Consider the following 13,852-nt stretch of genomic DNA (forward strand, 5'->3'; position numbering starts at 1 on the left):
TGGGATGAGCTAGTTCAGCAAATTCTTTTTCATATTTTGCTGCACATACATTATATACACTACTGATTCACACCACATCACTACATTTCACATCACGGCACAACACGACACTGATGATAATGGAATGAGCTCTGATCTTGCTGGGCTGGCCTTTGTGTTACCGTATTCGGGCCTCTCCCGCCTGTTGCCCTCCATGTCACAGAGGAGGGGCCTGTGAGGGGATTGGGGGTTCCCACCCTCCCCTGCCTGTTTTGGTGGAGTACCTTTGCTCTGAGACCCTGGTGCCTGGGAGACTGGAGATGCTGGGCACTGGCCTGTCACATGGCTGCCATCCTCCAGACACGAATGGGTTGGAGACAGACGACCTGGAAGTTAAGAAGATAATAATTATAATTGCTGAGCTGCAACAATAACCTGCACATCTGGGACAATCATTTCACAAATGAAAAACCTCAACAACAACAAATTAAGAACCTTAAAATACTGTAAAATCTAATATAATGTGCACTGATTATTGTGGCATATTATTACTTTTTTTAAGTGTATGTTTAATTATTTCCTTCCTTTGACACCTTTATTTCCTTATTTCGTATATATTATATTATATTAATTATATTACACTATATATGGGATATAAACATGTGATCTGTGATTAGGACATCACTAGATGATTACATTTGGTCAGATAAAGAATTAGTGTTGCGTAAGATACAGCATTTAACATATGTATGAAAAAATTATGTAGCACAACAATTGCTGCAACATGCAAAACTGATTTCTTCTCCAAATAAATACATTTAAAATCTCATCTATCAAATTTGTGTGGTATTATGTGTGGTAGATAGACTAATAAATGCAATAAAAATATTTTCATTGTCCTTGCCCAAATGTATGACGGATAATTAATCATGCATCTACCCTGTGAGGTCTTGCGTAAAGAGTCCTGCCAACTTCCTTTCTTTGGGGAAAGACTGCTGTTGTTGTTCAGCGAATCCTAATGAGGAGAGAGAGGGAGATATTAAACAAAGTTGGGCAGTACAAAGAATGAAGTTTTATACCTAAGTTCAGGAACAAGGACCACGCCTTAAACACCTCTCCTATCCTGACCTATCCTCTTGGTCTCCGGTTCTCACTTTGCGCGTCACACGAGTACCGCACCACGACAACACTTACCCTCATCATGGATCAGGAGATCCTCATTCAGGTCCTACCCACTACCTTGTTACACCTAAACAACACACTAAAACCAAAAGTCCAATTTACCCAACATTTGCTTTCGCTTGCCTCATTTTTCGCATTATACAACTGATGGTATGCATTTTGTGGTTTGATAGAGGAAAAGAACAAGCGTAGAAGTGTTTGTTTGACGCGCATTTATTCAATCCGACGTCAGACTCATTTCTGGCACGCTTACGGAAGATGAATGAGTCGTGACAGAGACTGTACACTTGTATACAGTTGTCATGGCACGGTGCCAGCTATTTTGGACATTGCAGGTTGCTGAACATCGTACATAAATAGTCCACTGCACATACATAGTCAACATGTCATACAAATGAAACATGTATGTGTCAGGAGTAATCGAACAGGTCAGACTGGCCACAGCTTATATGGTCGGACCAGATGGTCAGCATATCAATAGCTTACTCAAATGTAAAGTAGACACAAAGTTTGTTCCTCAAAATACACACGTACCATAAGTAACAATCGTGCAGAGTTTACCAATGCCTGCATGGAGAATTACTAAGAAATGCACACTAACATATGACATCAACTCTGACATTCTGAGTTGTTTGGCATTCAGAGTCGTTCTACATTCAGAGTCGTCTCACATCAGCACTGCTACCCATGTACCGAAACCCGCTGAAATTTCGAGTCGTAGGCAACTCCGTTTGAAGCCCATCGTCATCTGATATTCTAAATCGTTCGACATCAACATCGCTACCCCTTAGCATCCAACCCTCAGAGGATCCGATTCCTATCCCCAGTCCACCCCCCTCCACCCCTCATCCCCACGACCCCTCTCCCCATTCTATCCCCCATCACTCCTATCACCCCCACGACTCTCACCCCCCATCCCCACGACCCTCCCTCCTCCTTCCCCTCTCATCTGCCATCACCACGGCTACCCACATATAAAAACGTTGCACACAAAACCAAAGTAGGGCGACTGTGGCTCAGTTGGTAGAGTTGGTTGGCCAACCGAAGGGTTGGTGGTTCGATCCCTGACCGTCGCAGCCTACATGTCGAAGTGTCCTTGAGCAAGTTACTGAACCCCAAATTGCTCCTGATACTGTATTCATCGGTGTGTGAATGTTCCCAATGGTGGCAGGTGGGACCGTTTAGGGTAGCCTCTGCCACCAGTATGAATGTGTGAGTGAAAAGGTGAGTGAGCGCAGTCTGTAGTGTAAAGCGATTTGAGTGGTCGCAAAGCGACTAGAAAATCGCTATATAAGTGCAGGTGTATTTACCATATATAATATCAGGCATATAGCTTCCAACTCTACGACCCAAAAGAACCCTGTTTCTTCCTGTCGTTGTTCTTTCTCCTTGTCAATGTATCTGTCATCATCATACTAACTCCCCTCTCTGTTGTTGGTTTCCAGGAACCTTGGGCTATTTCTGTGCCAAGGCTCGGCCAGAGGCGGCTCCATTCCCCCACCCGGACGGGACTCCCCAAGTTCCCTAAGCGTCCAACCCTAAGAGCACCGCTCTCCGATCCTCAACCACCACCTTCATCCCTCTCTCACCTACCCTCTTCCCCACGACCCTCACCCCCCATCCCCACAACACTTCCCCTCCTTCCCTCTACCCTCATCCTCTACATCTCTCATTCCACCTCATCCCTCTACCCTCCTACTCAGTCAGAGAGAGCCCATCTCTTCTTCACATTAAACATTTCCAAATTCATACATCTGTTGGTGTGGTTCTTGTTATTGAAATTATATACGATGTGTGTTTGGTGTGTGTTATGGACCAGAGCTTCAGGCTGCTTACCTGTGACACAGCAGTGGTGAGGTTCAATGTGGTGGGTCTGCTCTTCAGAGTGCCAAGAGTGGGAGAGAGAGGAGGGGAGGCAGAGGGGGACGGGGGTGCATCAGGGTCAATGTCTTCGTCTTCTTCCTCTTCCTCATCTTCATCATCATCTTCGTCGTCAATCATCTCAAACTCTTGGAAGTCGTCTTGGAAGGAGCAGACTGGGTGGTGCATGTCACTCTTCTCCAGAATGAGGGAATCCTAAAGCCGGGTCAGAGGGAGGGAGAGAGGGAGACATGTAATAGGGTACAGGGGATAAAATAAACAGTGCTTTATGTTTTCACACCTTCAGCATATTTCAGATGAACTAATCAAAGCATCTCCTGGTATGACAGCAGAGGGGAAACTATCATGTAGTGAGCCAACACAAAGAAAAGAGCCGCCTTCTATTCACTGCACATTTCTTCCTTTTTCATTTAAAAGCTTTGCCAAGAACAGGCCTGTCTGAGAGATGAATAGAACAAGGAGAGCACAGATGGACAACATGCAACACAATGTCCTATGATTACACAGAGGGCATTTGTAAAACACAGACACACATTACAAAAGCACTGGAGCGGGCAACTCTGCAACAGATAAACAGCCACAGTACATTTTGCTGATATGTTTTGTATTTCCTGCAGCCTCAGGTCTTCTGTGTGTGCAGCCATAAATACATATATGTGTGTGTACACGAGATTGAAAAGCTAAGTACAGCATCAGCAGTGCTACCATGTCCTGATAAAGGTTAAAAGGTTAAAACAATTAAGTCACTAAACACAATGTCACTGAGCAAAAACCCTGCAGACAGCACAATAATGGAGTTGTTGCTTGGATGGACTGTTCAGAAGGGAAAGGAGGGAGAGAGTGGTGAAAGAAGAAAGAAAAACATAGGAGGGGAGATCAAATGAGACTGGATCAATCCGACGTCTCTCAGGTTTCAGCTGGTTTACCGGAAAGCAGTGCACTAAATGATTTTGAGGTTTAATAGAACACACCTCCATGAGTGTGTGTGTTGCGGTGTAGCTTTTATGTTGCCAGCTACAAGATATATTGATGGTGCAAGGTCTATAAAGGAGCTTATTGACACACATCTCACACCGTCTGCTAATCATGGAAAGAGAGAGAAGCTGCTACATCATGGGCAGAGTGCAGAGACACTACCACAAACATCTCTGGTTTATTTTTGTTCTGATCATCTCTTCCCTACTTGGAATTTGACAATGCAAACACAATAATTGATTTATCTGGCCTGCAGTTCGAACAGCACAGCAGTTTCTCTGCCTCTTAGTGCAGTCTCTGTAATGGAGGAATCAAAGCTCACCCTCCCGCCCATCCAATGCAATTCTGCTGACGTCTGGTGCATCCACTTTATGCCACAGCAACAGAAATCAACACTCAATCTATTACCAAGAGAGTACGCATGAATATGTATACTTGTATCTGATCAACATATTTTTTATGTGACTTAGCTGCTCAGATTTGAAGATTTTTCAATGGAATTGTGAATCAATATGTGTAGAGAAATATGCTTTGCACTCTAACTTCATAATCTACTGTCAAAATTCACAATGCTGTTTCCTCACACTGACCCATTATAATCCATCACTTGGGATATGTGACCTATGACAGTGTAAAAATCCAGAGATCCATCAGCAGGGTTGTGAAAATGCCACATCTGCCCGGGAGAATAATCTACTCTGTCTGGAGACATCCGTTAGCGGGGTCCACCTGACAGACAGCCAGGGAGACTTAAAGAAAAAGAGAAAACTATAAATAAGAGTTGTGTGTCTGCGAGAATCGATCCCCATGGTTTCCAGTTCCCAAGGACATCCCTGTGACTGTCCCTACTCTGTCACCCAGCAGTCTTATGCAAGCAGGCTCTCCTGCTGGCAGGGGAGGTGTTGTGAATGAGTGTAGCTCTCTCACACATGCAGAAGCACTGGAGAGCATAACTGCAGTCAATGGAAATTAAATGAGATAAAATGGTTTTCCTCATATCATACACAGACACACCAGAACGCAAAGGAACTGTACTGGTCCACACTTCTGTATTATTTATATGTTCTTTCAACAGCTCTGCTTACACGGAACACTTATACAGTTATTTCTGCTTAGTAAGGCCTTTGGATGCTGGTCAGCTGGCAAAAAAGTAACAGAACAAACAAAATAACAAAAAAAAGAAGAATGCAACTTGTGGTTGTGGCTTGTTTAGTGTGGGTAATTCTATACCACCGACTGCTTCTGCACATCAGAAGATCATGAGATGGCAGCTCCGCCATACAGCGATGTCCTCAGCAGTGCGGAGAGGAAACACTGGGAGTCAAACTGCAGGGCCATCTTGCTTACTAAGCGGACCAGCTGGTACAGAAAAAGCACTGGGCAGATGAGATAAAGTGAGGACATACAGCAGTGAACACTGACTGCATGGCTTTGTGAGTGAAGTGGACACCAGGGCCTCGTAAAAATCTCAGAAAAGAGGTTGAGAATTAAGTGGTCCTTCAGTGTAAAACAGAAATCAGGAGTCTCATAGAGGTGCAAAACATCCTTACAGAGAGCCATAGATAACTGTTTGTTGACCGTGGATGGAATGCTCAATTACTGCAGATGAGCTGGAGTTATGTGTTTGCTGAGCTCATGTTGCAGTCAGTTATTTGGCTAGGTATTTTGAAATGGGTCTTTTTTTAGTGCAAAAACTCCTGGCTTGACATTTACTGGTGCACAATTGGCTCTATACACACCTGCAAAGCCATTCATCTTGGATCACTCAGGCAGTACAGTTCAACTATTGGGAAAAGGGAGATGATTAACTGTTTACCACATCTCTGCTCAATGCTCATTTAGCTCACATCCTGATTAAAAATGACTCCATACTTGCTATCATTCTATATGCAACTCTTGCATTTGTTTCCTCTGAACAATGATAGGATAAATTGGGTCTGGTGTGTGGGTGCATGTCTGCCCACGTAAAGCACATTTACCAAATGTAGTCCGTAATCTGGGTGAATTTTATGCCGGATGTGTATGACAGATGTCGATTAGCCTCCCATTAATGGAGACCACCCAGTGAGTGATGGCCTCCATCTATCAGCGTATCTCTCAATTTCCACATTTTAAACTAGCACCACAGCTGAGACACAGACACCATTGCTCTGTCACATACTGAATTATGCATGTGCTCATGGTGTTCAATCAGGGCTCTGGAGAGACTGAGATGGATGTTAGAGAGACAGGAAGTGAAAAATCGGGGGCGAGACGAGGCAGAAAGCAGCAGGGTGTGTGTGTGTGTGTGTGTGTGTGTGTGTGTTTGTGTGCAGAGGAAAGATTCTGAGACAAAAAAAAAGAAGGGGCTCCCTCTGTTGTTGTCTCTCTGCTCGTTATGCTGATATACCCGGTTTAAAAAAATTAAAGGTCAAGGGGAAAAAAACAAATCACACGGTTGAAAACACATTGTCAAACCTCATCCTCTGAGACATTATGGGTAGTAGGAAAGGACAGTCTGAGCCAGAAATGTTATAACATTTTGGCATTTGGCCAGCAATTACAATTTCCTCGGAGATATAAAATCAGACATTGATAACAAACTCATGTGAACGATCTTTAATTGCCTGCCTTCAGCTCCAGATGTCAGAGTAAGCTATGTATTAAGGCATTGTGCGTGTGCCTATTTGTTTTTGTTCACATGTATGTGTGTGCCCCTGTCACAAAGGCTAAGTACTGATCTAAAGGGTTATGCAGATTAAGACTTGAACCCCATAACGAATTGGAATTAATCAGAGCTGGGGATTGGGGCCGGCGGATAATCTCACTGTTTAGATTGACTCTTCTTCCTAAACATCAAAGACATGCTGCCCAATATGACTGAATCATACTGACATAAAAACCAGAAGCCTGTCTTCTCATCAGCAGAGTGCGCCGCACGAGGGAGGGACTGCTGCTGCTGCTGCTGATGATGAGCTGACACTGTCACCCACCCGACTCATGCAGGCAAGATCAAATACCATGTGAAATACCCTGTGCACCAAATTCTCTGTCTCGCTTTTCATTCTCTGTAATTTAAATGTACACGCACACACCCAGAGGGCAACCGCGCATGTGTCCTATCCATCCCATGTCAGCAAGATTGCTTCCTCTGGGCAATGATGTAACGTAACAAGGACCGACACTGTCTCTGCCCTGCGCTTTCTTGTTTGTGAAGTGAGCAGTCAGGGCCTCTGCTGATGTCTGTGTGTGTGTGTGTGTGTTTGGGAGGGAAGTAAGGAAGACACTGGTGCATGGTTTACTACTGTATGACCACACTGCCGCGAGAAAATAAAAATCCACCCTTTTAAGTCTCTCTCTCTCTCTGGAGGTCTCTTCACATGCTATGCACACACAGCTTTGTTACAGAAGGGCTTTGCTAGATATCCATAATGTGTTTTGTTGGTGGATTAAAGTGGAGGAAGCAAAAAATATCTAGCACAGATTTATACCGAGAGCTTAACCCTCACAACCAACCATCCCTGAGCTAAATCCCCGTTCCCAGTCACCTCGGCAGAAAGAGAGAGAGGGAGGGAGAAAGTGAGGGAGGCTTTAAGGGGGAAAGGGAGTGCAGAGGTGGTAGAGAACAAGGGAGGAGGGAATCTGAGCTCTGTCTCCGAGCAACACTCTGCATAGCAGGGAGGGAAGGGAAGACACATGGGAGGGAGGGAGGGAGGGAGGGAAGGAGGGAGGTTGTCTCTGCATAGCAGCAAACTGCACTGGGTCACCCACCCTCTGCTGCAGCCGTGGCTCCACGCCACCAGCATAAAACATTTACATCCCACAGGATGGAGAGAGCAAGAAAGACAGAAAGAAAGGGAGAAAGAATATGAGATAATAGTTCTTAGAAAATGTGTAATTGAGGCCTAAGCTGGTTGGACATGTGGGATGATACAGCTAATGACTCAATTATTTGCATATACAGAGACACTTGAATAAGATGCTGCTTAGTGGAAGTGCTACTTAGAATTTCTATTTCATGCCGAGGAGTTTATTAAATGTGTCTGATGATGGAGAATGCTTCATTCTGTTTACCGAAGCCATGCATGCTTCTCATTTTGTCCCTGGTATTACGATATGGATATCTGAAGCTTATGATCATTACTGTGATGAATGCAATGCTAGTAAACTCGGTAGCTTAGATAAAAATCCAGAGTTACAAAAATGCTTACGTAAGCAGCATTATAGCATTAGCTATATGCAAATAAGCAGTTCTCAACATTAACAGCTATGCAAACCAACTCAGTCCCTATCTTTCTGTCACCATAAATATATCACATTGTTCAGCTCGTTCTCACTATGAAGTTACATGTTTCTGTCTTATCAGTTTATTTAATTAATTAACTAAAATAAGAATACATCCAAAACAACTGTAGAGGAGCAAGACAGATATGCATTTTGACTATGGAATCATTACCAACTTTGGCAGAAAATACAAAAATATGTATGATTCCAAAAAGTTTTCAAAAAGAGTGACAACTTGCACAGTACTACACGTGTACAGTTTGCATTTTTACATATCCAAAATCCACACAAAACAACATAAACAACAAAGGAGGGCCCCACCTTCTCATATGGATCAGAGTCATAGTTGAGTCCAATCCCACAGTCATCTGTGATTTCAGAGAGATCTTCATCATCAAACTCCTCCAGGCTGATGTCGTGGGCTGGCCTGGAAAAAACACACATGGAAGAAAAGAAAATTCACTACATGTTATGAGGAAGAACACTCATGTTTGAGCTATGCCCGTTTCATTGGTGAGCGCTCTAGAGGGGAATTTCTCATTGATTTATGCCACACACTGAGACCTGCTCTATCTCATGGCTTGTCACTGCTGATGTGAATCTCAGTTACATTTAGTGGACAGATGCTGGCACACAATTATGTCCTATATCTTCTCTTCCCTATGACAACATCCACACTTACAAGGCGTGACACTGTCACAGAATCACAGCAACAACACAAAGGAATGTGATTAAGCGCCAATATTTCAAATCAAATTGGCTGTAAAGTATCATACAAGGAAGTCATAAACTGAGTTGGAAGTGAATTATTGGCAGTTGCCTCATGCACCAGAGTTTTACGAACTTGTATATAAAACAGCAGGGTAGTGTATATGTATCTGTAATGAGCTGTGCCACTGCAAGTTTTCTTGATTAGGTTTTATCTCATCTTTGCTCCATTAGTTTCAGCAGGCTCTCATTCTACAGCAGTTAATTTGCTATGTGTTGAAGGAAATACTGCATTGCAGCTTTCCTACTAAGAAAAGGACACTCCACATATTACGTACGGATGCGAGCTTACATCATATAGGGTCCCGTCTACACAATGTCATCAGTCCCATGGAGAAAATGAGGACGTGCTGATGCATCTAAAAGTATAACAAGGGGGGTCATGAAAAAGTCACTGTAATCAGGGTGCCCCCATGCTACTGGTCAGCTTTAATGTACAACAAGGTGCTATGAACAGACAATACAAAGCTAATCATGGTGGCAATATTAAAGCGCAAATAAATAATTATGGAGGTTATTGAAATAAATATTGGCTGTTAACAACCTTTTATTCATTACAGCATTCAGTCATAGCTCAAAGACAAAAATAAATTAATGGGCATAAACATTTTTTATTTGAACTGCTTGTCCTTAAGCTTATCAAAAGAAAAAAAATTAAACAGTATTAAAAGTGAATGATAAGCAAAACAGCACGAAAGGCTTTGATAAAACTGTGTGGTTAAGGTACTACTGATACTGAAGCCTTGATAAAAACACATTTACTTTCCATTTGTGGAAAATTACAGTTCCACACAAACTATTAAGCTTGACCTTGCTGTTGATGGTTTTATCTAATTAGATAAAAGTGTACTAAAGCTGCAGGTACTTTCGGGGAAAACAACAGAAAGTTCTTATTACAAAATGACAATTACAAAATTAATAATCCAAATTCAAAGGCATAGCTCCGTACTCAGCATCAACAAAGACAAAAATACAGACAAATCATTCGTCTTACTTCTTCATTTATACTTTTTAGTGATATTTTATTGATTTTCATGTACAACAAGCAATATTTAGCTGTGGTAAATTTAGGAACATAGTACATTAAATATGAATTAAATAAGTTCTTTACTTAAAGTGCCAAATTAAAATACCTGATGATTTATTTCTTATCACCGTTATTATTCAATCAGATATACCCAAATGAATTGGAGATTGTGGCTATCAAAAGAGGTGGTGTGTATGGAATAACTGTTAGATGTGCAAATTAATTATATAACTAAGCTGTAAGGGTCACCCTGTCTGAACTGATATGACTGACGTTTTGATAACACTCTGGTTGATATGGACCTAAACATGCGTATATAAAGCCTGTTCAGATCCAAGCTGGGTTGTATCCATCGTGCGGTGTGTACAGGAGGGATCATGAAGTGTCTTGTTGCTGTTCTGGTGTGTGTGGTGCTTGCAGAGGGAATCGTCAAGTAAGGAAACTACCTCTCTGTATTCCTCAATACAGCGCCTGCCTTTTTACTAGAGAGCAAAATTGGACATTTGAAGATCCACTGTTAAATTAAAAGTAATAGAAAGTTGAAATTCCTTGTGTTTTTGCTTCTTCTTTCCTCAGGATCCCTCTGCACAAGCACAAGTCCATGCGTGAGGCCCTGAGAGAGAAGGGGATCGAGCTGCCTTACCAGGACCCGGCTCTGAAGTACCAGTATGGCGAGTTTGCCGGCTCTGCCAACATGTACATCAATAACTACGCTGATGTAAGAAAACCTAGATTAACAGCACTTTTATATATTATTTTGATGAAAGCATTAACTGACTTCATGCTATTCTGTTCCTCACTTTCCTTACCTCCAACCAATGTGTTGTCCAGACCACCTACTACGGCGCCATCAGTATTGGAACACCCCCCCAGTCCTTCCAAGTGCTGTTTGACACCGGCTCTGCCAACCTGTGGGTGGACTCTGTCTACTGCAACACTCAGGCCTGCAGTAAGTACAAACCGGCAGGCTTAACACCTAAAAACCTGTCATCTGTGACACAACTTATGAACATATTTGCATGTGAAGAACTTCTTCGGGGGACTTAAAGCCGATATAGGCCAAGCGTGCAGAGCTAGTCGTCTTGTTTCCAAGAGATTAAGTTTGTACATACATAGGATTTAGAGTTCTAGCGTAATCGCAGGCATGCCACTGAGCATTTTCCTTCTTTGGGAAGCATTGGCCAATGTGTTCAAATTCAGCTCATGAATTTTATAATCAAGTGAGTTATCAGTATGTCAGAAGGCTCTGCAGGGCATGAGGACATGTTTGTGGAAATGTCTCCAGAGATAATCCCAACCTATGCCATTCACAGACACACACACAAAGTTCAACCCCCAGCAGTCCTCCACCTACAGTCGCAAGGGACAATCCTTCTACCTGCCCTACGGAGCTGGAAGCCTCTATGGAGTCTTTGGATACGACACTGTCAATGTAAGTGAAACCGACCATCAGTCATCAAACACTAGACTGCACTGAGTCGTATCTACTGAGAATGAGTTTTACCAGAAAGTAGCCATTTTCAGTATCACCTCAATAAGTGACGTCTAGTAGTAAAAACATATGGCCAGAGCTCCATAACACTGTAAAATACACAAAGATCAATGCTGCACCTTTTTGTTTTATGTGTGTACTAAATGTTGAATTAGTGAGAAGAAGTAAACAGAACGTTCAATACCTTAAATACTGCAATAATGGAGAACTAGAAGAATATCAAAATTCAAGAAGTCTACCCCATTCATTGGCTGAAATTGCTGGCTGAAAGTAGTAAAATAGTCATTTTTACTCATATTGGTTGGTTTTGGACCCACAGGTTGGCGGAATTGTGATCAATAACCAGGAGATCGGTCTGAGCACAAATGAGCCTGGTCAGAACTTTGTGGTGGCCAAGTTTGACGGCATCCTCGGCCTGTCCTACCCAACCATCTCAGCTGGAGGAGAAACTCCCGTCTTTGACAACATGATGAGTCAAAACCTGCTGAGTTATGACATATTCGCTTTCTACCTGTCCAGGTATGACTGACATAAGACTTTGATGATGAAGTGCTGTACAGCGTCACATAGGACTCACTGTCTTACTGTTTAGAGAGCTTGCAGATAAGTTTTGGCTTGTTTTCTGGTTTAGGGGAGGACAGCAGGGCAGTGTGCTCTCTTTTGGAGGAGTGGACAACAGTCTTTACCAGGGCCAGATCAACTGGACCCCAGTCACCGCTGAGACCTACTGGCAGATCGGTGTTGATGGGTCAGTGCTTTTCAACATTTCATTAACATGAAATGTAAAAAGATCTCCTGAATACAATTGAATACTGCTGCCTAGATTAGTGAATTTCTGTGTGCTTTATATGACCTCAAGAAATAATAATTTTGCATATTTGGTGCCTTGCAGCTTCCAGATCAATGGTCAGGAGATCGGCTGCTCTCAGGGCTGCCAGTCCATTGTGGACACTGGAACCTCCACGCTGACAGCCCCAAGCCAGCTTATGGGTAGCATCATGCAGGCCATTGGAGCTCAAGAGAACCAGTATGGAATGGTAAGACAAATGGACAGATTCACACAGGAGTAGGAAATCCATCGTTATAGAAATAGAAGAAGACAACGGACACTCCCATTCAAATAAATGTAGCACAACAGTAATAGCAGCAGCCACTGACATGTGCACTGTTGCAATTACAAATTAACTTCTCTATAAACTATCTCGCAGCAAGACTCAGAAAGCAATGCCAATTAGTCATATTAAACATATTAATGCTTCATCCACACACACACACCTGTCACAGCATAGGAAAGCACAATGCTATAACCAAATGAGTTACAACTTTGTCCAGCTTATTTTCTGTAACCATTGTAGCATTACAGCATGTCAGATGTAGCAAGTTAGCGAGAAACCCATCCATTAGCTAGTTAGTTACTTAGTTTGTTAGTTAGAGGAATGTTGTCAGCATACAAACTAACAAAAATTCCCATTCTGTTATCCTTCTTGTCTTGATCTCCAGTACATGGTGGACTGCAACCAGGTCAACAATCTGCCAACTCTCTCCTTTGTTATCAGCGGCGTTAGCTTCCCTCTGCCTCCCTCTGCGTACATCATTCAGGTAACTACATGCATGCATAACATAAGCCGGATTGTGTCCATTTATGTAAATACCATATTGTTTGATTTGTTGGTGTGCATGCAATAATAACATTACCAATCTCCCCCCACAGCATTACCAGAATGGATACCAGTTCTGCAGTGTGGGCATCACCCCCACCTACCTGCCCTCTCAAGATGGCCAGCCCCTGTGGATCTTTGGAGACGTGTTCCTCAGGGAGTACTACTCCGTCTACGACCGCAGCAACAACCGTGTTGGCTTTGCCACAGCTGCCTAAATGTCATCAGTGCAACCTAACCTGACCATAAACCCAATCAGATAATAATCATTAAGTCTGTGTCCACCCAAACACTGCCAAGAGGCTTTGGTTCCTCTCAAACATTTGTTCTGGGATACATTGTTATGTAATATTGGACTTCATGTCTTTGGTGTGCACAGATTAAGTTGGATTTGTATATTTAAAACAGAAAATAGCTCAATTTGTCCATACAATTGCATAATTATCAAGCAGAATAAAAGGTTAAAATACTGCAAGCAATTTAATGTTTCATCTTTTTTCATGAGCACTCATTATTGCAACAGCTTAGGTCCAGGGCTGAGGGCCATCAAAGGGGTTTCCCCTCTTTATAATTAACCTGCATGTGTCAGTGTGTGTGTGTGTGTGTGTGTGTGCGTGTGTGTGTGTG

The 13,852-nt window shown here is 42.7% G+C and overlaps 2 protein-coding genes across 3 annotated transcripts in view; one reads left to right on the forward strand and one right to left on the reverse strand.

Annotated features, from left to right (window-relative positions):
* The window catches only part of mapk8ip2 (mitogen-activated protein kinase 8 interacting protein 2), a 32,185-nt gene that overhangs the window by 10,089 nt on the left and 8,244 nt on the right, over positions 1–13,852 (reverse strand). The window contains exons 2-5 of one of the 2 annotated variants that reach the window (XM_059334669.1): positions 8,602–8,707; positions 2,998–3,237; positions 919–994; positions 264–365 (exon numbers count right to left, since the gene is read on the reverse strand). In XM_059334669.1, the coding sequence (XP_059190652.1) occupies positions 264–365; positions 919–994; positions 2,998–3,237; positions 8,602–8,707 (524 nt within the window). Of the gene's footprint in view, positions 1–161; positions 366–918; positions 995–2,997; positions 3,238–8,601; positions 8,708–13,852 lie in introns of both variants that reach the window. The other variant, XM_059334668.1, reaches the window with a different exon arrangement.
* LOC131972887 (gastricsin-like) lies at positions 10,453–13,443 on the forward strand. The gene is made up of 9 exons (XM_059334671.1): positions 10,453–10,508; positions 10,652–10,793; positions 10,907–11,024; positions 11,389–11,507; positions 11,887–12,086; positions 12,199–12,315; positions 12,460–12,604; positions 13,068–13,166; positions 13,279–13,443. The coding sequence occupies exons 1-9, from the start codon at positions 10,453–10,455 to the stop codon at positions 13,441–13,443; spliced, it is 1,161 nt and encodes a 386-aa protein (XP_059190654.1).

Source organism: Centropristis striata, chromosome 6 (assembly GCF_030273125.1).
Source record: "Centropristis striata isolate RG_2023a ecotype Rhode Island chromosome 6, C.striata_1.0, whole genome shotgun sequence".
NCBI lineage: Eukaryota > Metazoa > Chordata > Actinopteri > Perciformes > Serranidae > Centropristis > Centropristis striata.